At 40.3% G+C, this 26,003-nt stretch overlaps 1 protein-coding gene across 1 annotated transcript in view; it reads right to left on the bottom strand.

Annotated features, from left to right (window-relative positions):
- LOC109910915 (brain enriched myelin associated protein 1) overlaps nt 1-22,194 on the bottom strand; it is a 94,992-nt gene extending 72,798 nt beyond the window's left edge. The window contains exons 1-2 of the mRNA XM_048608581.1: nt 21,971-22,194; nt 3,499-3,580 (exon numbers count right to left, since the gene is read on the bottom strand). Of these exons, the coding sequence (XP_048464538.1) occupies nt 3,499-3,570 (72 nt within the window). The 5' untranslated portion in view covers nt 3,571-3,580; nt 21,971-22,194. The remainder of the gene's footprint in view (nt 1-3,498; nt 3,581-21,970) is intronic.
- Nucleotides 22,195-26,003: the final 3,809 nt, after the last annotated feature.

The following is a 26,003-nucleotide window of genomic DNA, read 5'->3' as shown; positions in this document are numbered from 1 at the left end:
TTCTTTCTGAAGAAGGGTCCAGACCCGAAACATCAGCTTTCCTGCTCCTCTGATGCTGCCTGGCCTGCTGTGTTCATCCAGCTCTACACCTTGTTATCACAAACTCTGTGGGACTTGCAACAAAAACTATCAAAAGAAATATGGAGCTAAGAAAGAATTGCAAAGCTTTTCAATGTGGCTGGTCATTGAAAACTATGACAGCATTTACTGTACATGATAGATTCCATTAAATATAACAGTCACAATGGGGTGCCTATTGATGGTCAGTTCAAACCATTTATTGAATGGAAATGGTTTTGACATAATGTATTAAGAACTTGAATGAGGTATTTGTTCTTATGAAGGATTAGTTTAGGCAAAGTGCACGTATTGTGTGGGCTTTGCACGAATGGAAATGTTTTTTCTTTTTAATGGTGACAAAATCAATAGACCAATAATGTTATTTCCTGTTAGGATCCTCCTGATACATGCCCATGTAAGATAATTAGTGAGTTGGCATCAGTTGAAAGGAAAGGGCAGAGGGTGATCAGTGGGTAATATGAGTTGACACTAAGTTGCGTTAGTAGCTATATATGCTACATGGGCTAGATTAGACGGTGTATAAGGGCCATAGAAGATGGAGTGCTTTGCACAGGAGTGTGAGGGCCATTGGGATGGGCATAAATGCATAAGTTGGCATGGATGGAGCATGCAGATTGAAGGGGTGAGAGCAGAAGAGATGTTTTCTGTTTTAATCTTTATCTTTAACCTTTGAATATAGTGCTGGATTTCCCAGGCAGGCTTTCTGCCCAGTCTGCACCAGGAACTGGCAACTTCTTAGTCTCTTCCTGGGTCATATGGCCTGACTTCCAATCCAGTTCACCCACCCCCAACATCAAATTTGAAACATGTGGCCATTTTCAATGGTCAGACTTGTAGAGTCAGGATTTCTCCCAGGTGTGTGCCCCAGACCTGGGAACATAATTGGGCCAGCTACTGTTTGCAAATTTCATCCGAAATTAAACTGGTGTATAGCTTGGGTCCTCATTTGGGGCCATCATCCCAGTTGCCCAAGTTTTCTGTCACCTTCCAATGCACAGCTTTTGATATGTGGTTTTTGTTTGATGAATGAAGTAAACTCCTTCATGTTCTCATCACTTGTGAATTGTGTAAACAAATTCACTCCATGATTACATTTAGTTTAAAATTATCAGATGCTCATAATGATTCCTGTCATCTTTTCTGTTCGGTCAATGCATTTACCTTTTTATTTTGCATATCTATATTTCAATTTATTTTACAACCATAAATTTCTTAAGATAGTCATTCAAAAGACATTTCTTCTATGCTGTGTTTCTAACAAAGTAATGGAAATTAGGTGCTGGTTAGCTCAGTTGGTTATATGGCTAGCTTTATGCTCAGAATAATATAACAATGTGCATTTGATTCCCATACTGGTTGAGGTGGGATTGGGATCTGACACCATGGGAGCAGTGAGCAGTAGTAAACCATTTTTGATAAAAATCTGCCAAGAAAATGGTCACCCTGCTACAGGAAGGATATTATTAAATTTGGGAGGGTTCAGAAAAGATTTACCAACATGTTGCCAGGGCTGGAGGGTTGGAGTTATGAAATAGATTGGATAGGCTGGGACTTTTTTCACTGGAACGTAGGAGGTTGAGGAGTGATCTTACAGAGGAGAAAAAAAATTCATGAGGGGCATAGATAAGGTGAATAGCAAAGGTCTTTTCCCTATAGTGGGTGATTTCAAAATTACGAGCATATTTTTAAGGTGAGAGGAGAAAGATTTAAATGAGACTTTAGGGGCAACTTTTTCATACAGAGAGTGGTTTGTATGTGCAATGAATTGCTAGATGAAGAAGTAGATGCAAATACAGTTAAAACATTTAAAAGACATTTGGACAGGTACCTGAATAGGAAAAGTTTAGAGGGATATGGACCAAATGCATGCAGATGGGACCAGTTTAGTTTGGGAAACTTAGTTGGCATGGACGAGTTGGGCTGAAGGGTCTGTTTCTGTGCCATATGAGTTTACAATTCTATAAAATAGACCAGGCTGAAGTATCAGCAAACGATGAGCCAAGGTCCTGCCAATGGGTAGAATGCAAGTGAAAATATATATGACGTCACATTCACTTCTTAATTACTGTACTGCATATAATTCAGGCTCAAAATAAGTTCAAATAAAAGGTCAAATGCAAATATTTATAATTTGAAACTACTAATGTTGCCTCATTCATGGAATTACATTGATCCTTAGACCAGTTTTGCTTTGGGTATAAAACTCACTTTTATACGTTTTGTAAATTTGACACGAAAGAACAAAAGGAAGCAAACTGAAAGCATTGTGTGTTTTTCAAGCAGTTCAAATATTAACCACACATTCTCATTTTAAAAACTAGTTTCTCTTTCAAATGAATCAACAATGTATATAGAGTTTAGAAACACGTGGGAAAATATTTTCAGTGCTCTGAGGGAAACAATTATTTAACTTCAATTGTGCATTTATATTCTACCAAAACAAAATACTATCAGTGAGAAGCTGAAAAAGATGAATGTCTGTCTAACATAAATTAACTGACCATTTCTTATTCATTTTATTTCCTCATTCTAAATAACAGGGGCAACTGAGTTAATCCTAACCAATCTATCAAGCAGCCACCTAATCTGCTCTGACAAGATTTATAATCCAAATCTTTCTTAAAGCATTTCCACACACCAAAAAAAAATCAATCCATGTATTGATTAACCTTTGCATGAAGAAAAGTTGTAAATTTGAAATTCACTATTTTGCACTTGCCATAGACAATTTAAAATTTGTCTCAAATGTATTATGTATCATTATAATATTGTTTAACCTTATCAAACACCTCTGAAACTCACTTCAACACTGAAAAGCTCAAGACTTCATAGTGATTCCTCCATCTTCTGACACTGAGGTTAAATCATATGATTTCTCTCTGGCTTGTATCCTGCTAAGGTCTCCTCATCTCTTGCTGACCTGAATTTGACAGGGTTAGTAATATCAGTGGTAGGAGATTAGCCGCTCTCGTTGTACATCCATGACAGGAAAATCAGATAGCGTGTAAATAAGACAGCCTATCCATTGCCATCCACTGTAAGCTCCATCCAATGCTTGACTAATGACGTAACTGAAGGGGAACATTCTCCAATTGTCGTATGATTTTGATTACAGTACTTTTTTTAACTGTATAATTCAGCATCACATTAGCCTTATTGTTCCGCTCTGCAATGACTGGATCTATTAAGTCATGAGTTTACCATTGGCTCTGGATCTCTTTCAATTTCAACCAATACTATTTCAGTTGCATTCCCATAGCAACCATTTTTCATACTTTCTAATGTCTTTTGGAGATCAGCATTAATGATTTAAGACACATACTGTAGACATGCATATCAAACCTTGAACACAGCCCTGCCAAATTAGAAGAGACACTCAGAAAATTATAAATCAAAGAAAATTAATATTAGCATTACCGTAGTTTGTTCCAAAGCTGGGAGTTCTGCCCCAGATTCATCCAGAGGTTCATGTGATGTTGTATTACCCATGGTGAATATACTGCTTAAGTGCAAAATCAGAACAAAGATTCATCAGTTTCAAGTCACACACAATTTAATTTTGCTCTGCAAATATGGGTGAGCAACAGCAGTGACAATAAAATTCAAAAAACAAAAATCTGCACATTATTAAAAATTATATTAAAAATAATAAAGATTGTTTGAATCTATTTTTATTCTCGTTTAAGAATAAACTATACACATCTTATGAGTTCTTCTTGACAGAGAAGAAGGCAAATAATGCAGGTTAATGTAGGAGATTAAACAGTGAAACTTCTTACTCGCCCTTCCGAACATAACCCAGCAAAACTTTAGAATACAAGGTCAACATTAGCACATGGATATTTACCTTTGATCACTTATTTTCCAAAGCGACCCACCCAAAACTTTAACCATTGACTCCTTTGAGTGTGCATTATTGCACAGAATGTTTGGGATTGTCCAAACTCTTCAAGTTCACTGCTGATTTTGCAGGCTGCTTTTAATTACTTTAGGCTCCCGGCATTTTAATATTGTTTGGGAGTTAGAGTACATGCAAATCTAGTTTGCTTCACCCCAAATACTGTAAAGTGCATATCTTTCAACGCAAATCTGCATATGCTCTGCTTCCATGAAATGATACAAAATGCAGCTTAAAAGAGCGTATAGTCCTGTGTCTGTAATTTTACTACTCTGTACAGTTGCATATCAACGATGTACAGAATATAATTTAACAAGTGTATAGGCATGTAACAAAAGTAGTAAGTACTGGAAAAGCTCAGCAGGTCAGTAATCATCTTTAAAATGATCTTGCATGAACAATAGCATAAAATATCCATTATTATTGATATAAGATGGACTATATTTCAATTTAATCTGATCAAGACTTCGATTAGTCGTCTTAGATGCCCTCAAAGTGCCCAAAAAGTAATGGTTTCAATATTTGAGCTCAGCCACCGTAATCTCCTCATATCAAACCATAACGTGTCATTTTTGGATTATCATTAGTCACTTTGCGCAAAAAGAGGGTAATGTGTGTAATTCTATATTAATCTCCATCTAGTCTACAACCAGCTAGAAACTGGCAAGGGCATGTAAAAGGGTGGGCGCAGGAAGGAGGGGTAGCTTATGATGGAGTGGCCTTTATTTTGCTGATGGAGATGGTGGAGGACTACCTCCTGCCCAGAGGCCAATTAAAGGTCTTATCCTGCTCCTGCTGACATCTTACCAGCAATGGGTGGGCCCTCTGCTCTATGAGGAGGCCATCTGGTAAATCTTGATTGCTGCCCTGCATGATTAGGCACGGGCATAGATTTAAGGTGAGAGGAGAAAGATTTAAAACGGACCTAGGGGGCAACTTTTTCATGTAGAGGGTGGTGTGTGTATGGAATGAAGTGGTGCAGGCTGGTACAATTACAACATTTAAAAGGCATCTAGATGGATACTGAATAGGTGGGGTTGGGAGAGAAATGGGCCAAATGCTGGCAAATGGCGAGATTAATTTAGGATATCTGGTTGGCATGGACGAGATAGACTGAAGGGTCTGTTTCCGTGCTGTACAACCCTATGGCTCTATGGCTCAATCAATTCAGAGCCGACTGTGGGGCCCATCAGCAGCAATGACCACCAACAGAGTAACAAACCCAGACCTCACCAATCCCCACCCTTATTGGTTCCCTCCTGTCAGGAAAGGGTGGAGTAACTGTCGTCTTCCCGCTACTCCATTTCCATGGGTGGTCTCCCCAGTAGCACTGCTGAAGCTGCTGAGCAGCCATTTCTCAGAATGGCTAGTTATCCTTGGACACGGGCACCTGTCATTCAGCAGAAACTAATTCATTCCAGAACTGCCAGAAATTGTGACCATGTGTGTTCCACAAACAGCTGACGCAGGGCTGCCTCTGACTTTTTGGGACTGCTATCAAGGGCCCCACAAAGCCAACACAATCTCAGCCTAAGGGGCTCCCCAATCAAAATCCCAAACAGTGACTGCTTTTCCCCCAGGGGCATGTCAGGACCTAGACAGCTCCCACTCCTTTCTCGGCCCTCAAAATGACGTCTGTGGTAACTGGACTCGTCATAACTATTTTCCATTAATTTAAACTGATATTGTTGTCGTTTCCAAAGCTTGTGTTTTAATAATAACTAATGGTCAGATGATACCAGGTTATAGTCTAACAGGTTTATTTGAAATCACAAGCTTTCAAAGCATTGTCCCATCATCAGGTGAAGTGAGAGGGAAGCACACACGCACAGAATTTATAGGCAGAAAGATTAATGGGCAAAGATCAAAAAATCATACAAATAGTATCGCAAAACCCTGGTTCGACCACATCTGGAGTATTGTGTCCATTTCTGGTTGCCTCATTACAGGAAAGATGTGGAAGCGTTGGAAAAGATGCAGAGGAGATTTACCAAGATGTTGCCTGGAACGGAGGGAATGTCTTACGAGGAAAGGTTGAGCGAGCTAGGGCTTTTCTCTTTAGAACGACGAAGGATGAGAGGTGACTTGATAGAGGTGTACAAAATGATCAGAGGTATAGATAGAGTGGACAGCCAGAGACTTTTTCCTAGGGTGGAGGTAGCTATTACGAGGGGGCATAGTTTTAAAGTGAGTGGAGGTAGCTATAGGGGAGACATCAGAGGTAGGTTCTTTACTCAGAGAGTGGTAAGGGCATGGAATGCATTGCTTGAGAGGATAGTAGAGTTGGCCTCAATGGGGCATTTAAGCAGCTATTAAATAGGCATTTGCATGAAAGTCAGACAACAAGATGCAGAGCTGGATGAACACAGCAGGCCAAGCAGCATCACAGGAGCAGAAAGGCTGACGTTTCGGGCCTAGACCCTTCATCAGAAATGGTGGAAGGGAAGGGGGGTTCTGAAATAAATAGGGAGAGAGTGGGAGACGGATAGAAGATGGATAGAGGAGAGGATAGGTGGAGAGGAAACAAACAGGTCGAAGAGGCGGGGATGGAGCCAGTAAAGGTGAGTGTAGGTAGGGAGTTAGGGAGGGGATAGGTCAGTCCAGGGAGGATGGAGAGGTCAAGGGGGCGGGATGAGGTTAGTAGGTAGGAGATGAGGGTGCGGCTTGAGGTGGGAGGAGGGGATAGGTGGGAGGAAGAACAGGTTAGGGAGGCGGGGACGAGCTGGACTGGTTTTGGGATGTGGTAGGGGGAGGGGAGATTTTGAAGCCTGTGAAATCCACATTGATACCATTGGGCTGCAGGGTTCCCAAGCAGAATATGAGTTGCTGTTCCTGCAACCTTTGGGTGGCATCGTTGTGGCACTGCAGGAGGCCCAGGATGGACATGTCGTCTGCGGAATGGGAGGGGGAGTTGAAATGGTTCGCGACTGGGAGGTGCAGTTGTTTATTGCGAACCGAGCGTAGGTGTTCTGCAAAGCGGTCCTCCCTACCTACCTATGTCCGTGACACCACCCACGCCCTCCACCTCCTCCCACTTCCAATTCCCTGGTCCCCAACACCTCATCTTTACCATGGACGTCCAGTCCCTCTACACCTGCATTCCCCATACAGATGGCCTAAAGGCCCTCCGCTTCTTCCTGTCCCGCAGGCCCGACCAGTCCCCCTCCACTGATACCCTCATCCGCTTAGCCGAACTCGTCCTCACACTCAACAACTTCTCTTTCAATTCCTCCCACTTCCTACAGACAAAGGGGGTGGCCATGGGTACCCGCATGGGCCCTAGCTATGCCTGCCTCTTTGTAGGTTACGTGGAACAATCCCTCTTCCATACCTACACTGGCCCTAAACCCCACCTCTTCCTCCATTACATTGATGACTGTATCGGCGCCGCCTCGTGCGCCCACGAGGAGCTCGAACAGTTCAGCCACTTCACCAACACCTTCCACCCCAACCTTAAGTTTACCTGGACCATCTCTAATACCTCTCTCTCCTTCCTGGGCCTCTCTGTCTCCATCTCGGGCAACCACCTAGAAACCGATATTCATTTCAAGCCCACCAACTCCCACAGCTACCTAGAATACTCCTCCTCCCACCCACCTTCCTGCAAAATGCCATCCCCTATTCCCAATTCCTTCGCCTCCGCCGCATCTGCTCCCAGGATGAGGCATTTCACTCCCGTACATCTCAGTTGTCCTTGTTTTTCAAGGACTGTAACTTCCCCCCCTCAGTGGATGATAGTATAAGGTAGGGGTGGAGGGTAGATAGACCTTAGGTTTAGGGTAAAAGTTTGGCACAACATCATGGGCCGAAGGGCCTGTACTGTGTTGAACTGTTCTATGTTCTATGTAGAGTGTCAACAATCCAAATATTGGTCTGTGTAGGTGATCAAGGGTGTGAGTAAAGTGTCAACAGCTAAATAACAAACAAAGGGATACCAATAATCCAATTAAATGAGCCAGCAAGATAATTACAAAAATTAAAAATAAGGTGGTGCTGGAGACAAACCAAATGAATGGAATATCATAATTGCATGTTGAGGGTCTAACCAAAATAATAAGTAATCTTTATTACTACTGACTTTGTCCACCCCAGTCCAACACATCATGATAACTAATACTCTGTTTTCTCTAAAACTGAGTTTTATCTGGAAGAAAAGGATACAGGGAACGGAAAAGCAAATTAAAAATGGGGGTATGAGAGAAAGGGGGAAAGATGAGTCAGCCATTGAATGCATTGAGAAAAAAAGTAATGAAAGCATGCAATCAAGAAAGGAAGAATGACAGAGTGAAAGGAAAATGAGAGTGGCAGAGGCAGAGGGAGTGAGAGAAAGGAAAAGCAAGTGAAAAGAAAATGAATCTCCCCTCCCCCTACCGCATCCCAAAACCAGTCCAGCTCATCCCTGCCTCCCCAATCTGTTCTTCCTCCCACCTATCCCCTCCTCCCACCTCAAGCCGCACCTCCATCTCCTACCGACCAACCTCATCCCGCCCCCTTGACCTGTCCGTCCTCCCTGGACTGACCTATCCCCTTCCTAACTCCCTACCTACACTCACCTTTACTGGCTCCATCCCCGCCTCTTCGACCTGTTTGTTTCCTCTCCACCTATCCTCTCCTCTATCCATCTTCTATCCGCCTCCCACTCTCTCCCTATTTATTTCAGAACCCCCTTCCCCTCCCCCTTTTCTGATGAAGGGTCTAGGCCCGAAACGTCAGCCTTTCTGCTCCTATGATGCTGCTTGGCCTGCCGTGTTCATCCAGCCCTGTACCTTGTTGTCTCGGATTCTCCAGCATCTGCAGTTCCTACTATCTCTGAAAAGAAAATGAAGCAGGGAAGTAGAAGGAGTGAGGGTAAGCTTCAATGAATCGGTGCAATCCAGACTATTAGGAAATAGGGGCAAATAGAATCAGAGAGGCAAAGTTTCAGAATTTATTTTATGGTACATCAGCGTACTGTGATACAGACATGCAGCTTTAAGCACAGAAAGGCTAAAGCCACACCTGTAAAATACCAACTTCTAAATAAAATTCATGTTTGACATAATATTGATTGAAATCAGGCAAATATACTAACAGCATTAAGCATTCCCATGTGAGATGTAGATCAATAAGTTGAAGTATGTCCTCATTCATTTCTACATTGTACACATCAATCCCACTCCACGAAGTGCTCCTGCTACACTAAGAGAATGTCTCCTTCATATTCACCCCCAAGTGAAAAGAGTGACGCATTGGAAAGATTCAGACTGACTAACATTCCGACAGGACATGGCGCGAACACTTCTTCTGCCTTTATACCAGATCATTCCCCTTCCTTGCCTCCAACTAACTGAGAGGAGAGCAGGATTTTCCTGTGGGCTTCGGGAGTCCAAAATCAGACTCAATAATGGATCCTGAACCTGTACTCTCTGTGCGCCAGATCAGCAGGAGCTAAATTCCTGGAGATAACCTTTTAATTGAGCATCTCCATGCTGGCACCTTGAGAGCTTTAGAAGTCCAATTGGTAGCCATTGCTGCAACTGCAGGACATCCCAAGATGGGCAGTTTTTAACCTGGAGTTACAAATAGGTCCAGGATTTAGTTATTGGTTTACTTTTCTAGGGATAGGCTGTCCAGTAATATCAACCAATAAGGTAAAGTCATTATAGTCCCAGAGGGCTATAGGGCTGCTCTCTCATTAGACAGAGACATGACTGGTAGTGTTTTAACCCGTCAGTCATCATGCCTCAGGCATGAGGCAAGGTTGAAAAGGTGGGACATTCATGGTGATCTCAGCCATTGTGGGAATTGAACCCACACTGTTGGCTTCAGTCTGCATCAAAAACCAGACATCCAGCTAACTGAGCTGTTCCACCCCTTACAAACCCATTGACTCACACAGTTAACTTGACTACACTTCCTTTCATCTGGCTTTATGTACGTTTTCTATTCTATTTTCCCAGTTTCTGAATTTCCATTGCATTGTTCCACAGCTTCCAATATATATTTATTTCTCCTCAAGGATTCCCTGTCACCATGGCTGACAGAATGTCTCAGCTATGTCTGACCCATTTCCCGCACTTCTGTTCTCACGACTTCCCCTCCCTCCCAGAACAAAGCTTGAATCCCCTTTGTCCTCACTTTTCACCCCACAAGGCTCCGCATTTAAAGGATCATTTTCTGCCTTTCAGCCACCATCAGCAGGAATGCACCTTTCCCTCCCCTTCCTTTCCAGAATTCCACAGGGACTATTCCATTTGTAACACCCTGTCCAGTCCTCTGAACACTTCCTCAACACCCTCCATAGCACCTTCCAATGTAATCGCAGAAAGTATAACACAAGCCTTTTTATGTCCTCTCTATCAAAGGCTCAAACACACCATCAGGTAAAGCAATGGTTTATTTGACAATACTTGCTGCTCATAATGTAGCCTTCTCTACAGTTACAACACCAAATGCAGATTGGACAACCGTTTTGCAGAACACCCTCACTCAGTCCATAGTAATGATTCCAAACTTTCAGTTGCTTTCTTTTTCAATCAACTATCTTGTTCTCATGCTAACGTTTCTGTCCTAGGACTGTGCAGTGCTTTAGCAAAGTTCTAAGCAAGCTGAAGAAACAATACCTCATTTTCTACTTAGGCACCTTAACATTCTTCAGGACTCAATATTAAGTTCAATAACTTCAAACACTGAACACTTTCCTCCATTTTGATTACCGCCATCCCCATGTCCTATTTGCATGGATTCACTCTAAGTGGGCCTGACCTATATCCACTTACCATTAACACCTACTTAGCATCCAGATTTCTCCTCTCGTACCATTAGCACTTCCTTTTGCATTTTGCTCTGGGCAACATCATCATCTGTTCCACTTGCTCCTCTTCCTCACTTGTCAACAGCATCAACATCATCACTTTCCTGCCTACTTCAGTTCTAAAGAAGAGCTTTTGGACTTGCAAAAATTAATTCAATTTCTCTCTGTACCATTGCTGCCAGACCTGTTGCATTTCTTGAGCACTTTCTGTTTCTATATTAGAAAGTCAGAATTGTGCTTGTGGATTGAACAGAGGTATTCCGTAAAACAGTCACCAATCAGCAGTTAGTCTCTCTGACGGCTTCATGATCACAATCTCGAAACAAACAATATTAAATAAAATTGAACACAGAGAAAGGTAGAATTCAGTCTTCCTCTTAGTAAATGTTACATACTACGTTCTTCTAAAAATGTTAACTTCAGCTAAATTTACAAAGTTAATGTCTCCAGAGGTTTTGGATTTGTACTATCAACAAGCTATTACTGCTTGATGCATCATGAAAGCATTCATATATTGCTTGTACACTTGTTAAATGACATAAAAATTAGGAGCGGGAGTAGGCCATTTGAGCGTCAAGTTTGCTCCTCCATTTAAGAAGATCATAGGCTGATCTGATTGTGGCCTCAAATCAATTTTCCTACTTATCCCAGTACTCTTTAACTCCTTTGTTAATCAAGAAACTACCTATTGTATTAAAAATATTCAATGACTGTGCTTTTAGGCAAGGGTTTTCCACAGAGTCATCGTTTCAAGAGATAATGTATTAATTGCTATGTTCAAATCTTTGTGAAAATAATATTTGTAAGCGTCATTTCATTTTGAACTATATTTGCTTGGCTACCATGTGAAATGTTTTTTCTTCTTGTTTCTATTGTTGCTTATAATGTATTATATAAATTCTCTTATTTGCTTAAGTGTTGCTGGAAAAAGAGACATTTTTTCAATGTTTTTTGTCTCGTATGTAGCAGAACAATTTTCCGGAATACCAACTTAAGGGAAAAACCGAGGTGTATACTGAACAAGAGGACAGTCCTTGTCATCCAACATCACTTTCCTCTCATACAATATACATGTCAGTTCTCCCTTTAAACTGATATTCTTGCAAATTGTCCTGATCGGTGTAAGACAGAAAGCTTCAACAAATGTATTTTTGAGCAATACTTGAGTTTTGTACTAACCTGTTTTCTTCACAGACTTGCTATTTGAAATTCTTTACTGGACTGTAAAATCAATTCTTTAACTATGTTATAACTATTTTATTCCTAACTTATTTTTTAGACACTGTAAGTAATGCTACTACTTTTCCTTTAATCTTCTTTGTATCCTAGGTACTTGTATCTAAGATGGCGCAATTAAAGGCTGCCATTGTAAATACTTTTCACTGTACTCCTGTACTTCTGTACTGGAATACACGTGACAATAAAGGATATTCTATTCTATTCTATACACACTTGAATTCTTATAGACCTTACCCTAGAAAAACAAACCTAGATGAATAACAAACAAAAGAAATTTACACAAATGATTAGACACAATTTCTGCCTGATGTTTAATAGCAAAACTCCAGGAATCCGATGATAGTACCTATGCATAGTCAGTAAAGAGTTTTTGCTTTCCATAGACCCAGCACCACAAGAACTATTGTGTTCTATGATATTCCCAATCACTGTTCTTATCTCAATGACTTTCAGTCAAATCTTAACCACATATTTGTCTTCTTTTTGTTTCCCACATTTTTCCTCTTTCTTTAAAGGTACTGTAACTGAGCGGGCTTGGTCCAGAATAGCCTTAAAGTTTCTGTCTCAAAAATGTAACCAGAATTGCAAACAAAGATACAAACAGGATGCCCATATTAGTGGAATGATTCTGACACAATAGGAGAATAGGAATTTTGTTTGACAAGAAATAAAAAAAATCTACATTTGATTGGTAGTTAGCAGGCATTGCAAAACACAAGGGAAGAAATAAAACCAGCAGATAATTTTTATTCAAATCACTCACTTTATTACAGAAAAATAATAAACTTTCCAAAACTCTTTTTTTCCAGGGTGAGAAGAAACAACTCTTCATAATTACCATCAAACAGATGCATTGATACCCGGTTTGAATTCATGGTCCCTGTTGTTAGATTGAAACTTCTCCAACACATTCCTTGTTGGTATTATCACAGAGAGGGAGATCAAATATTCTAGTGTTCCACCAGCCGAGAAAAAAATTTCCTTTATTTGAAACTCCACTCAGGATATTACTCTTCTTCATTAAGAGGGGTATTTTTTTTAAAAGTCCTCCACTTCCATTCCCTGTTAAAGAATGCCATTTTAAATTTTGATTATGGAAGCAGAGTTTTGCTTGATACAGACTCCACAACCTCACTGTTATGGTATGTTGCAGGCAAGTAAATGTAAATTCTAAACTCTTAAAAGCCCAGCTGGTTACATGGGATAATGCACAAACCAAACAAATGAACATCTGTTGCAGGAGATTTCTAAGTAACATATGAAAGATATGGAGGCAGAATTTTCCCAGCCCAGTGGCGATGGGTTCAGGACTAAATTGGAAAGTCATAGAAATTTGGATCCCAACACAATGTCATGCTGCCCTCATCAAGATCCCACCAATAGCAATGAGTTAAATGAATATAATCTATTCTAATATACTGATTGATCAATTATGAGGACACCATTGTCATGTGGGTTTCACAATTCGGAAGTGATTTAATAGCCATGTGATTACTTATGTAGTGACTGCACAGGTGAACAATACTCATGCTCCTTCAGAGCTTGTTGATGTGACTTTGGAGAGTTGAACTGATTTTTCACATTTCCGTGAAGTGGCTCCAAGCATCTCAAGATGCTGCTGGGAAGATGAACTGCATCTACAAGGCCCTACATATAAAATCCTACAGAATGTTTCAGCAAAAGGAGCCAATTTATTCCATCTTCTTTGCTTCTTTGAAAAAACTATCCATGAATATATAAGGAAAGCACAAAGCTAACAAAAACAGAAGTTGCTGCAAAAGCTCAGCAGGTCTGGCAGCATCTGTGAAGAAAAAATCAGAGTTAACGTTTCAGATCCGATGACCCTTCCTCAGAACACTAAGCTAACAAGTACAATATGTAAATAGAGATAGTGACTGTGACCATATATTGGAAGCTGCATGCAATACACAGATCACACTATCATCATAGCACTGGTCAAAAGTGGTGTGCGAATCTCAAAACAATGTTCAATGAGGGGAAATTAATCGTGGTTGCTATCAAATACAATCACACAATATATTTTAGTCTCCAAAATTCTGTGTTAGCACCTACACAAAGTCTACTGTACGATTATGTCATGTCATTCATATCTTGTAAATGATTAGGAATGCACCATTAATTTGGAACAACAGAAGACAAGTGACCAAAGTCCAGTGAATCCAAATAACTATCCATAACTTCCCCACAAGTATGAAAGAACTAGATCCATACACCTTCTTCATCATTATTTTGCACAGTTATATTATTTATTTCTAATAGGTGAATATTTTTATACAAACCACAGCACTGACGGGTAGGATAAATGCCAGATACACCAAACTGTGCTGAAGCGAATGAGTGCACATTATAAGACCATAATCTTCTACTACCTGAAGCAAAAGAAAAGTCAGGGTTTGTTGGTTTCCTCTCATACTGGTGGCACAACTGCACTGACATCAAGCCCAGCGCAGCTGTCAATAAAACAAAACTCTAGGATGTTGCAATGACATTTCAGAAACTGCCTGGAACTGATCATTACCAGTAGGCCATCTACAGAACAGCCATAAATCCTACAAATTACAACAACTCCACGTAGGTTAGGGCTGAAGTAGCATTTAGGCAATAAGCTCATGTCAATACCTACAATAACAGTCATCTCACTTGTGTTCTTTATAAAACTATTTTCATAACCAGTTAAGTATATCTTTACACATCACTGCACTCTTATCACAGCAAACTATTTCTACACGTGGCCTCTAAACTTCAAAAGTAGACCAGACAGGGAAACACAATGATACGTAAATTTGAATGGGTAAACCGAGGCACAAAAACAACAGAGTAAATTTTGCCATCTTCAAAGATAGGTGTTCCTTATCCTCCTTATGTCTAGCTTTCTAGATTTTGTCAGAACCACAATACCTGAAAGTGATCAGAAGTTGCCTTAAAAGCTACACTTCCTTGATTTTTTTGTTTAAATGGATTTTGCTGGTCTACACTTTGGCTGTCACCAATCACATAATGCAAATGGACTATGATTCTGGAAATTCCCAACCAGGTCAGAGCTTAGATCATCCTCCTGAAATCTCACAACCTTGTATTGTTTGGATGTTATCATTAACCCAACATAAAGGCAGAGCAGATAGTTCATTTCCACAACATGGTCCAGGAATGAACATTCAAGCCCAAATTCTGTACCAGAGGTGGTGCCACCAGTGCAGTATCTATCACATACAATGAACAATGGATTGACAATGCTTTGAAACCTGATGTCATTGAACATACGCCATTGTTAATAGTTCAATTTACCTTCTAAGGTAAATACTGGAATCTGGACAGAGGGGTAGAAAACAATTGTTCAATTGAAAATAACTCCTTGATGTGCCTATCACGTGACTAAAACTCTTTCAGCTTTGAAAAAGCTGTAATTGTGCATTTCCCATTCTTTTTCTCTGTCTGGAAAAAAATCCAGTCCTCTGCTAATATTACAGTCTTCTAGAATTTAATTCACAACACCATAAGGGTGGCACTGTGGCTCAGTGGTTGGCACCACTGTCTCACAGTGCCAGGGACCTGGGTTGAATTCCACTCTTGGGCAACTGTCCATGTGGAGTTTGCACATTCTCCCTGTGTCTGCATAGGTTTCCTTCCACAGTCCAAAATTGTGCAGATTAGGTGGATTGTCCAGGGATGTGCAGACTAGGTAAATTAGCCATGGGAAATGCAGGGTTATACAGAAAGGTTGTGGGGGGTGCTAGGTGGGATGCTCTTTGGAAGGTGAGTACAGACTGAATAGGCCAATTGGCCTGCTTCCTCAATGTAGCGGTTCTATGATTCTATAAGCAGACTCCAGGCTTTGCATGAATTGCCTCTATTCTAAATCTAGTTCCAGATGAAACCTTGTATTCGAAGGGTATTGCCTCATCATATTACAAAGCGCTTTTGAGTGATGCTCAGTGTATAACAACTGTATGAAACTACAGGCAGAAAATTATGTTGGGCTGGATGGCTTGGCTCCAGAAGAAAAGTCAGTGATGAGCCAACAGACTCAAAATAAATGCCCGCAGCTATAACGTGCTGTGAGTGGAAAGTCTCGGCATTGCTAATGTTCTAACGTGGGCACTGTCAGGATTGCAGGCAGCCCACACAAGAGGCTAATGCATGATGGAATGAGTTAAGTCAAGGGCTTTGGGCTGGGGATATTGACATCTCAGGGAGGGAATCAAGGAGGGTATAGGTTTAGTAATATAGGTGGGAGACAGGAAGTGGGTTATCATCTTGTCTGGGGAGGTTTCCCCTGATGGGCAAGGGCGCCTCACTAAGATACTACCATCACTCCTTCCTGCTGTTGTAAACTCTTTAAATAAAATGGAATGCCCAGTCCTTTCTGCCTGTCCAGACAAACTGCTTTATGGAACAGGCAGGTAATACTGGGGTCAATTCAGATTTTAACAAATTGAATTGCTCCTTCGTTATTTATTTACATATGGTGGGTGGGCTGCTGACTATGATGCCTGCCCACTTTCTGTATTCTGACGTGAGCCCGACAGAGATGGGCTGGCCATCCGATTTATGTCACATGCACTCCAACCCCACTGAAAGCACCCTCCATAGGGATCAGGTAATAACCAGGCATACATATTACAGGTAAAAATAAGAGGCATTGAGGGAATGGATATTGCTGAGTGGGAGTTGAGAGAGATGTAGGAATGTTAGTTGACTTAATAAAAACCAAAAGGACTGCAGATGCTGTAAATCAGGAACAAAAACAAAGTTGCTGGAAAAGCTCAGCAGGTCTGCCAGCATCTGTGAAGGCAAAAAACAGAGTTAATGTTTCTGGTCCGGTGACCCTTCCTCAGAACTGCTGGCGGCTGGAAAAACGTCAGTTTATATGCAGAAAATAGGGAGGTGGGTAGGGTAGGGAGTAAACGATAGGATAGAGCCCAAAAGGAGAGAAAGACAGTTGGACAGACAAAGGAGTTACTAATGATCAGGCTGGGAGGGTGAATAGTTGTTAATGGGGTCTGTTAGTGACTAACAACAGGGGGTGTGTGTTACCAGATAGCCTGCCATTACACACACACCCTGATGTTAGTCACTAACAGTCCCCATTAACAACTACTCACCCTCCCAGCCTGATTGTTAGCAACTCCTTTGTCTGTCCAACTGTCTTTCTCTCTCTTTGGGCTCTATCTTATCATTTACTCCCTACCCCACCCACCTCCCTATTTTCTGCATATAAACTGACGTTTTCCCAGCCGCCATCAGTTCTGAGGAAGGGTCACCAGACCCAAACGTTAACTCTGTTTTATCCTTCACAGATGCTGCCAGACCTACTGAGTTTTTCCAGCAAATTTGTTTTTGCTCATGTTAGTTGACTTGTTATTCATAACTAGAAAACAAGGTGAACAGCAATGGCACTGTAAGTAGGAATGTAGTGTTATACTATGGTTAAGCTTAAATTCCTAAAAGTCAAGCTGAAAATGATATAGTGTGCTGGTCAGACAACAGTGGAAGTATTACAATTCTGAATACACATCAGATCATAGTCCAGGTTCTCGCGCAGTGAAGAAGACAACATTGAGATTGATCCCACTAACAGATGGAGGAGCTTTGAGAATTGATTAACTAGCTACAGTCCTTCAGACTCATGAAGTGATATTTCAGAGGGAATCCTAAAGAAACATTATTCTCAATGAAGTGTGAAAAGTAAACCAAATGAATATTCTCAAATTTGAGCTGTCAACCAAGAAATTCAGACACTGTAATAGGTAGATTTAGGACAGAATTCAACAAGTATTTCCTTAAATTGACCTTGCTTAGTAGCTGAAACAGAGTGCTTGGACAGCTGATGCCAGAGCATGTGATGTATTTAAGAAACCTTTAGGTGCTGTAATTTGCAGATATTAAAACTAGTACACATCAGCTGAAGAGGTTGCAAGGCTTTTTCATATCTTCCAAGCTATACATTGCTTAGGGATTAAATTCTCTGAAGATAGTCATGATTTCAAGACCGTTACCAAAAACACGAGTACATAATTAATCCTGAGACTTCAATGTAGGATAAACCTTTAAATTCAGATGTTAAACTAAGGCCTTGACTGCCCTCTTGGACCAGTTCTCCTGATGCTTTGACCAACACTTATCCCTCAATGCCACCAGAAATGGTTATCCGGTCATTGATCTCTTCACTGTTTAACACAAATTGGCTGTTGCAGTTCTGTAATGACTAGAAAAGTGCTTAATTTACTTTGAGGTGATTTGGGGTGCCTCAGCATCAAGAAAGGTATGGTACAAATGCAAGTTCTTCCACTCTTAGCTGCTCGAGTATTATAACTTATGTTATGGCTTTTTGACAGATGATATTTATTCTGCCCCTTTTTTTCAGGAGCTTAAATAAATAATCACTAAATTATAATGTATTTACATAACACTATGAATGTAAAATAAAACACCGAGGAGTTCTCCAGAGACATAACTGACAATGGACACTGAGTCAATGGAGAAGATAATAGGAGGAGAGCAAATACTTGGTCTAAAATGGTAAGTTTTAAAACAATCTTAAAGAGGGGATAGAAGTGAAAAGTAGTAGAGAATATTGCACAGAATAGTCCGAAGTTGCAGATGGATTGTTGCTAATGGTAGGCTAATGGAGAAATCAGTATGTACTAGGCCACATTCAACAAGTGATGGGTGTGACAGAGATAAGGTGAGGAGAGGCCGTGATGGATTTCATGAATCTGAATATTTTAAAATTGTTAGGTCAGGAGCTAATGTTGATCAGTGAGAATATGAACGAACAAGAACAAAGACAGAAATTGCTGGAAAATCTCAGCTGGCAGGTCCGGCAGTATCTGTGGATAGAAAACAGAGTTAACATTTTGGGTCCAGTAATACTTCAGAACTGATTATAGTTGGGAAAAAGTTGGTTTTTATGCAGAGTAAAGAGGTTTGGGTAAGGACATGGGAGAAGGTGCTCAAGCCCTAAATTTGTTGAACCACCACAGACCAGGCCTTGTCATTAGATGGCCTGTTACCACAAACAACCTATTGTCAGCTGCGAATGGCCCCCCCATTTGGAGCTAGTCATTCTCCCAGGTTGATCATTACCCATTCCTTTGTCTGCCCAATTGTTTTTCTCTCTTTTTGGGCTCCATCTCCATCCATCGTTTGCTCCTCTCCCCTATCCCCTAACCTTTCCCTAGCTATAATCAGTTCTGAAAAAGGATTACTGGACCCACACTGTTACCTCTGCTTTCTCTCCAAGGGAGCTGCCAGACCTGTCTGCTGAGTTTTTCCTGCAGTTTCTGTTTTTGTTTCTGATTTCCAGCATTTGCAGTTCCTTTTTGTTTGTTATGAATGAACAGGACTTGAGTGCGATGATACAAAGGCAGCAATGATTTGGATTAGCTGAAGTTTTGGTGAAAGGTAAAATGTCCAGCTTGACAGCAGGAGAACTAAACCCGGAGAGGGAAAAGGACAAGGATGAGAGTTTCTGCAGTAAATGGAATGAGATAGAACCGGGGGAGGTGATTTTGCAAAGTCAGAATACAGGCGATGTGATGACAGAACCTGAGCTCAGTCCAGCTTAAGGTACCTTATAGTACAAACAGCCTGGCTCAGTCTGAGCTAAATGGATGGGGTCAGAATCAAAGTAGTTTGAGAATGAAGAGCTATCTCAGTACTTAACACTCTGGTCTAGTTATAGGCAACATTGAAATTTATAATCTGTTCTGTCAAATATGCAAACACATCATGAAACTCTGGAGTGAGACATCAGCATTACCAAGTAATCAACAAGATTTTTCTCCAAGCTTTGATGACTTCAGTAAAGTGGGAATTGTGGAGAAGGCATGAATTATGGATCTGACTTGGGAAGCAGACATACAAAATAACATATAAAATCTCACCTATTTGCATCATACCATATGTATAGAAATGAATAATACTTGGACCTGAAAGCTACCCATGATGTAGAAGCTGAGATATGTTGCTACCTTGGCAACCGCAAGGAGACAATTGCCAATCAAATTTGCTGCCCTTAGTCTCAGTAAATGACAGAGATCAGTAGACATCTTCCTAGAGAAACTAAGCTGTGGCCAGCCAAAAGGTCTAGTCTTCAGTTGGATATAGTTTGTGTAAGTACTCTGCAGCTCCTTCAATAAATCATGACAACAGGTATTGCAGTTTTAGATATTTTCTAATATATCTCTGGAACAAGTTGGACTTGAACCTAGGTCTCCTAGTCCAAAGGAACCACTACACTGCTACACTGCACTACAAGAGCCCCTAATATTTTAGCTAGATATTTCTAATCAACTTGTTCAGAGATGTCTTTACACACATCAGGAGCAGGCGGGGCTTGCCTAATATCGTAGCTATAAATTGAGTATTTTTAATGAACTTGTTCAGAGATGTTATGATGCATCTCTGAAACAGGTAGCACTTGAACCTGGGCCTCATACCTGAATAGTTACCACTACACATAACAACCCTCCATTATAGTAGCTATTGTGCTTCTCAATGAAGCAATAACATTAACTGAAGTTTAGAACATATGGGGTAGTAAAGATCATGTATTGGACGCTACAGAAGACATTGCCGATTGGTGCTGTGTTAATGTCGAGTCCTTTACTGGCATTAATTGATGCTATTTAGTTATGAGAATGTCAGTATAAGTCACCACAGCTTGATTTTTTTTCCGCTTTTCCTTCCATGCTAACTCAATTGGTGCTAATAGTCCATTATTAAGTAACAGAGTTTTGAAGACACTCCTAATTTAAGGTTCTTGCGATGATCTGTAGCTTGGGTTGCGGATGAGGTTGTTGGTTTGCTTATCCAGCTGGCTGGTTATGGTACAGACATTTCGTCACCATGCTAGGTGACATCATCAGTGCAGCCTCCGATGAAGCAATGTTATTCTACTCAGCTTGGTATTTACATGATCCGGTTTGTTAAGTTGGGTTGTGTCATTTCCGGTTCTGATCTGCATGAGTCTGTATATGGGATCTAATTCCATGTGTTTGTTGATTGCATTACGGGTTGAAAACCAGGCCTCTCGGAATTCCCGTGCGTGTCTGTGGTTCGCTTGAGTTAGGATGACCATCCGCAAGGCCTAGTTTTCAGCCAATAATCCAATCAACAAACATGTGGAATTAGACCCCAGATACAAACCCATGCAAACCCATACAGATCAGAACCGAAAATGACACAACCCAACTTAACAGACCGGATCATGTAAACACCAAGCTGAGTAGAACAACATCGCTTCATCGGAGGTTGCACTGATGATATTACCTAGCATGGTGATGAAACATCTGTACCATAACCAGTCAGCTCGGCAAGCAAACCAACGACCACACTCCTGATACCCTATTTCCTACGTTTCACTCAGGATGCCGTGCAACCCTATTGTCATTCTTAAAAGAAAGGCACCCAATTCCCATGCTTTTGTTGTCATTCCGACCGCAACCATTATCAAGTGCCACTGACAATCAGAAAACTGCTTTAAAATCTCAATTACCGACAAAGCAAGGTTAAACTGTGTAACAACATAGTTCTCCTGTCATTCAAATGATCGAAAGTGATTCGTGCAGTATATGCAAAAAGAGTATGCAACTTGGATATTTAGGAATGTGAACTGGTCACGCTTCTTAAACTTGTTGGACGCTCAAAAAGTCTTCCGAATGACAGTACTGTTCCCAAAAAAGAGAATCATTTCTGAAAACGAAAGCAATTTTTCCTCAGTTTTACTAAAGTAGCATATATTAAAATCAATCTGTCCTCTTACTTATGAACTAGATTTTTTTTGAAAATTCCATGACTTCCGGAACGTTCTCACTTTCTTTTGGTTTTATAAAAAAAAAATGCCGCAATAGTGTCCTTAATTCTGCAAGTCGGGGTGTCTTTCTCCAGATGAACAATGTATGGTTTAGTCTGCAGTAAAAGGAGGTAAAACTTGCCTGTTAAGTAGTTCGGCGTCTTCACAGGATAGATCCAATTGCAGTCAGACCCAGCAAGAATAGGTAACTCAAGTGTCAAACTGCTAATGTTTCCTTCCACTGGCCAGATTTCTTGTTTTCACTGACTGTAAGTTGCTACCTACTGTACACACTTAACACAATTACTTAAAGGGTGGGGCTGCCATTCCAACCGCAACCCATGTCAGTGTTAGCACTTAAAAAAAAGCGCAAACAATTTCTCAACAGAAATTTAGCAACAATGAAAAACAGCTACCCAACCCACATAAAGTCAAGTGATGGCAACCCAAGTGGACGATCTGAAGTACTGGAGCTGCTAATATAAACAGCTCTGTTTTTTTTAAATGGAAATTACTGCGAGGGATCCACTGTACAAAATAATGAATCCACAATAAAACATTTGTAACTTTTAAAGTGAATTTCCCCCAATCTATGGTGTAAACCTTCGTTAATATGCGATAACATTTCTCATTAACTGAACAATTGTTTAGCTTTTCACTATTTCTAGAACAATAATTAAAAAACAACAGAAAGCGGGAAAAAGTTAGGACAAAAATCTATGCTAAAGGTATGAAGAATGCATGAGCTAATTAGCAGCGCCAGAGCCGAAACTCAAAAAAAGATACATTATACATTTTTCAAATTTTGAAGTAACTTTTTTTGTAAGTAATGAACTGAAGTGATACTGTGCTGATTGTATCATGAAAATATGACACAAAAGCTTGGAGCATGAATTCTTTGTAGCAGCGTGAGAGTGTTTCAGATAATAAGTTTAAAGACATACAATACAACCTTTGTTTTTTGCAATCTGAATGCAACACTGAACTTAAAATTCTGTTTCGGTTGAATGACCTTCGATTAAACTTTTGCCTTACATTATTTGCAACAAATAATTCTTTGGCATGTGAATGCCTTGAAAGCAGAGTTCAGAAGAGCTATAAAACAAACTTAAATTGCAAGATAATTTTACATTGATACACTTGGTAAATTTGTACTGAATAATTGATGAATGTGTGAGTGAATGACATTGGAATGATTATTATTTAGCATGTGATATGCACAAGCCCAGATGCAGCAAAGGACCACATATGCTTCTGGATTTCTGTTTTGTTTAAATGAATTATTTATTCCATACATTTATAGAACTGGTGTTTTTTGAAAATATCTCAGTACATCATGGCAACTATAGCATTAGATTTTTAGTTTTAAAAATTGATTTATGATATTCCAGAGCTGCTGCAAAAGAAAGACCATGGCAGAGAAAGAGAATTGATAACATTTTTTTAAAAATTCTGAATTAACAACCAATCTCATTTATATTGTACAGTTATTGTGCAGGGAGGCAATGGCCTAGTGGTACTATTGCTGGACTGTTAGTCCAGAGACTCAGATAACATTCTGGGGACCCAGGTTCAAATCCTGCCACAGCAGATGGTGGAATTTGAATTCAATAAAATATCTGGAATTAAGGATCTAAAGATGACCATGAATCCATTGCCCATTGCCGATTGTCGGGAAAAACCCATCTGGTTCACTAATGTCCTTTAGGGAAGGAAACTGCCATCCTTACCTAGTCTGGTCTACATGTGACTCCAGACCCACAGCAATGTGGTTGACTCTCAACTGCCTCTGGGCAATTAGGGATGGGCAATAAATGCTGCCTAGCCAGCAACGCCTTCAGCCCATGAATGAATAAAAAAAACAATAGTAAGTTGTCCCAGGGCACAGGAGTGTTAACAAGTAAAATTTGACACCTGCCATTAAAATGAAGTAATAGACTGTTGAAAAGGGGAGGATTGAGGAGCATTTGTAAAGGATGAAATGGAGAGTGTTATGGAGAGAACACCAGCATTTAGGGCCTAGATTGTTGAAAGCATGGACTCCAGTGACTAAAATTGAGGATGTGCAAGTTGTCAAAATTGGAGCAGCCCAGATCTTTGAAGTGTATGGTTGGAGGAGTTCAGAACCAGGAACAGGCAAGACTGGATGGATTTGAAAACAAGTACGAGCATTTTGAAATTGCAGTGTTGCTGGATAAGAGCCAATGTATCTCAAAGAGCACAAGGATGATGCAAGAATTGGAATTTATTTAGGTTAGGATATTTGCAACAGAGTTTTGGTGAATTTCCAGTTTATGGAGGGTTCAAGGGTAGATAGACTTAATCTGTTGATCCGTTTCTTATTTTCTATCAGCCACCAGAACATGGCCTCGGCTGAGGGTGAGGAGGAGGGTGGTTGTATCCAGGCTCAATAATTGGGGTGGGGACTCGAAGAGACCTGCTGTGCTCAGGTGGGGTTTAGAGGCAAGACCAATGTGATTGTTTCAGGGGCCTGGGCCAGGAGCAATACAGGGACCTATGATTTCTGACCCAATACCTACACTAGAATTGTGTGCTCATCAGAAGAAGAAGTTACAGGCAGTAACCATTTAGCACAATCTATGATGATAAAAGATAAAAGTAATAAGTGAGCTGTTCAGAATGAGATGTGCCTTAAGTATTTGCTACAATACTTATGGTAGGATCACAGTTGGTTTATATGGCAGCTGTAATTTCCTTGTCACAATTCTCTTGTACAGTGTAATGTGCTGTGCTTGGAAGGAAAAATAGACAACCCATGCCCATTAAATGACATTGAAAAAGTTGACCATCAAAGGCAAAAAGATCTATGAGGCCAAGTAGATGCAAGTTACTGCCAAGATATGTCCCATAAGACCATAAGATGTAGGAGCAGAAGTAGGTCATTCAGCCCATCATCTCCTCTGCTACTCAATGGGATTGTGGGCTGATCTGGTACTCCTCAATTCCAATTTCCTTTCTTACCCTATAACCCTTGATTCCTCTACCAATTTAACATCTGTCTATTTCACTTTGAATATACTAATGACCCAACCTCAACTGCCGTCTGTGGTGAGGAGTTCCACAAATTCACAATCATCCTCATCTCATCTAAAATGTGCAATGCTTTATTCTAAGATTATGCCCTCTGGTCCTACACTCTTCCACAAGGGAAATCAACATTTCTGCATCTATCCTTACACATTTCAATGAGATCTCCTTTCATTCCTAAGAAAATCCCTCCATACTGAAATCAAACAAATGAACTTTTTCTTGACTTCCTCCAATGTCAGTATGTCCCTCCTTATACAAGGAGATCAAAACTGTTCACAGTATAACCAGTGCAGTCTGTTGCTTTGTTTAATTTTGGCACAACCACTCTATTTTTACACTCCATTCCATTTGAAATAAATGTTAACATTCTATTTGCTTTCCCTACTACCAACTGAGCTTCAATCTAGCTTTTTGTGATTTGTGCACTAAGATCCTGAAATCTCTCTGTACTGAAGCTTTCAGCAGTTTTTCCCATATTAATCATTTTCACTCCTCTGTTTTGCCTGCCAAAATGCATAGTTGCATGTATTTCCATATTATATTTTATCTGCCAAGCTTTCACCAATTCTCTTGACCTGTTGATATCCCTCTGTAGACTCATTGTGTCATCCTCACCAATTGTCTTCTACCTATTTTTGTATCATCTGCAAACTTGGTGATAGTACATTCACTTCCCTCATTAATTTATTGTAAATAATTGTGAACTCAGCACTGATCCCTGTGATCCTCCAGTAGATACTGCTTATTTTTATTTCAGTTCTCTGTCTCCTTTTATTTAGCCAAGTCTCTATCCATGCTAATATCCTACTCCCAACACCATGGACTCTTACCTTATTAAACAGCCTCCTGTGCGGTACCTTATTCAATGTTCTTTGTAAATCCAAATATATTACACCTTCTGGTTCTTTTTTTTATCCATGCTGCTTGTTACTTCTCCAAAGAATTCTAACAAATTTGTCAGGCATGATTTCCCCTTTGTGAAGCCAGTGCTGACTCTGCTTGATTACATTATACCTTCCCAACAATTTTTGTGTCATGCAAAAACTTGGCAATAGTACATTCATTTAAGATGCCATTTCAGTCAATATTACTCATGAAAGCTGCAACATAGAAATTGATGTAAT

The sequence above is a fragment of the Rhincodon typus genome, chromosome 19 (genome assembly GCF_021869965.1).
Source record: "Rhincodon typus isolate 14 chromosome 19, sRhiTyp1.1, whole genome shotgun sequence".
NCBI classification, from domain to species: domain Eukaryota; kingdom Metazoa; phylum Chordata; class Chondrichthyes; order Orectolobiformes; family Rhincodontidae; genus Rhincodon; species Rhincodon typus.
This window is presented reverse-complemented; position numbering and strand designations above follow the sequence as displayed.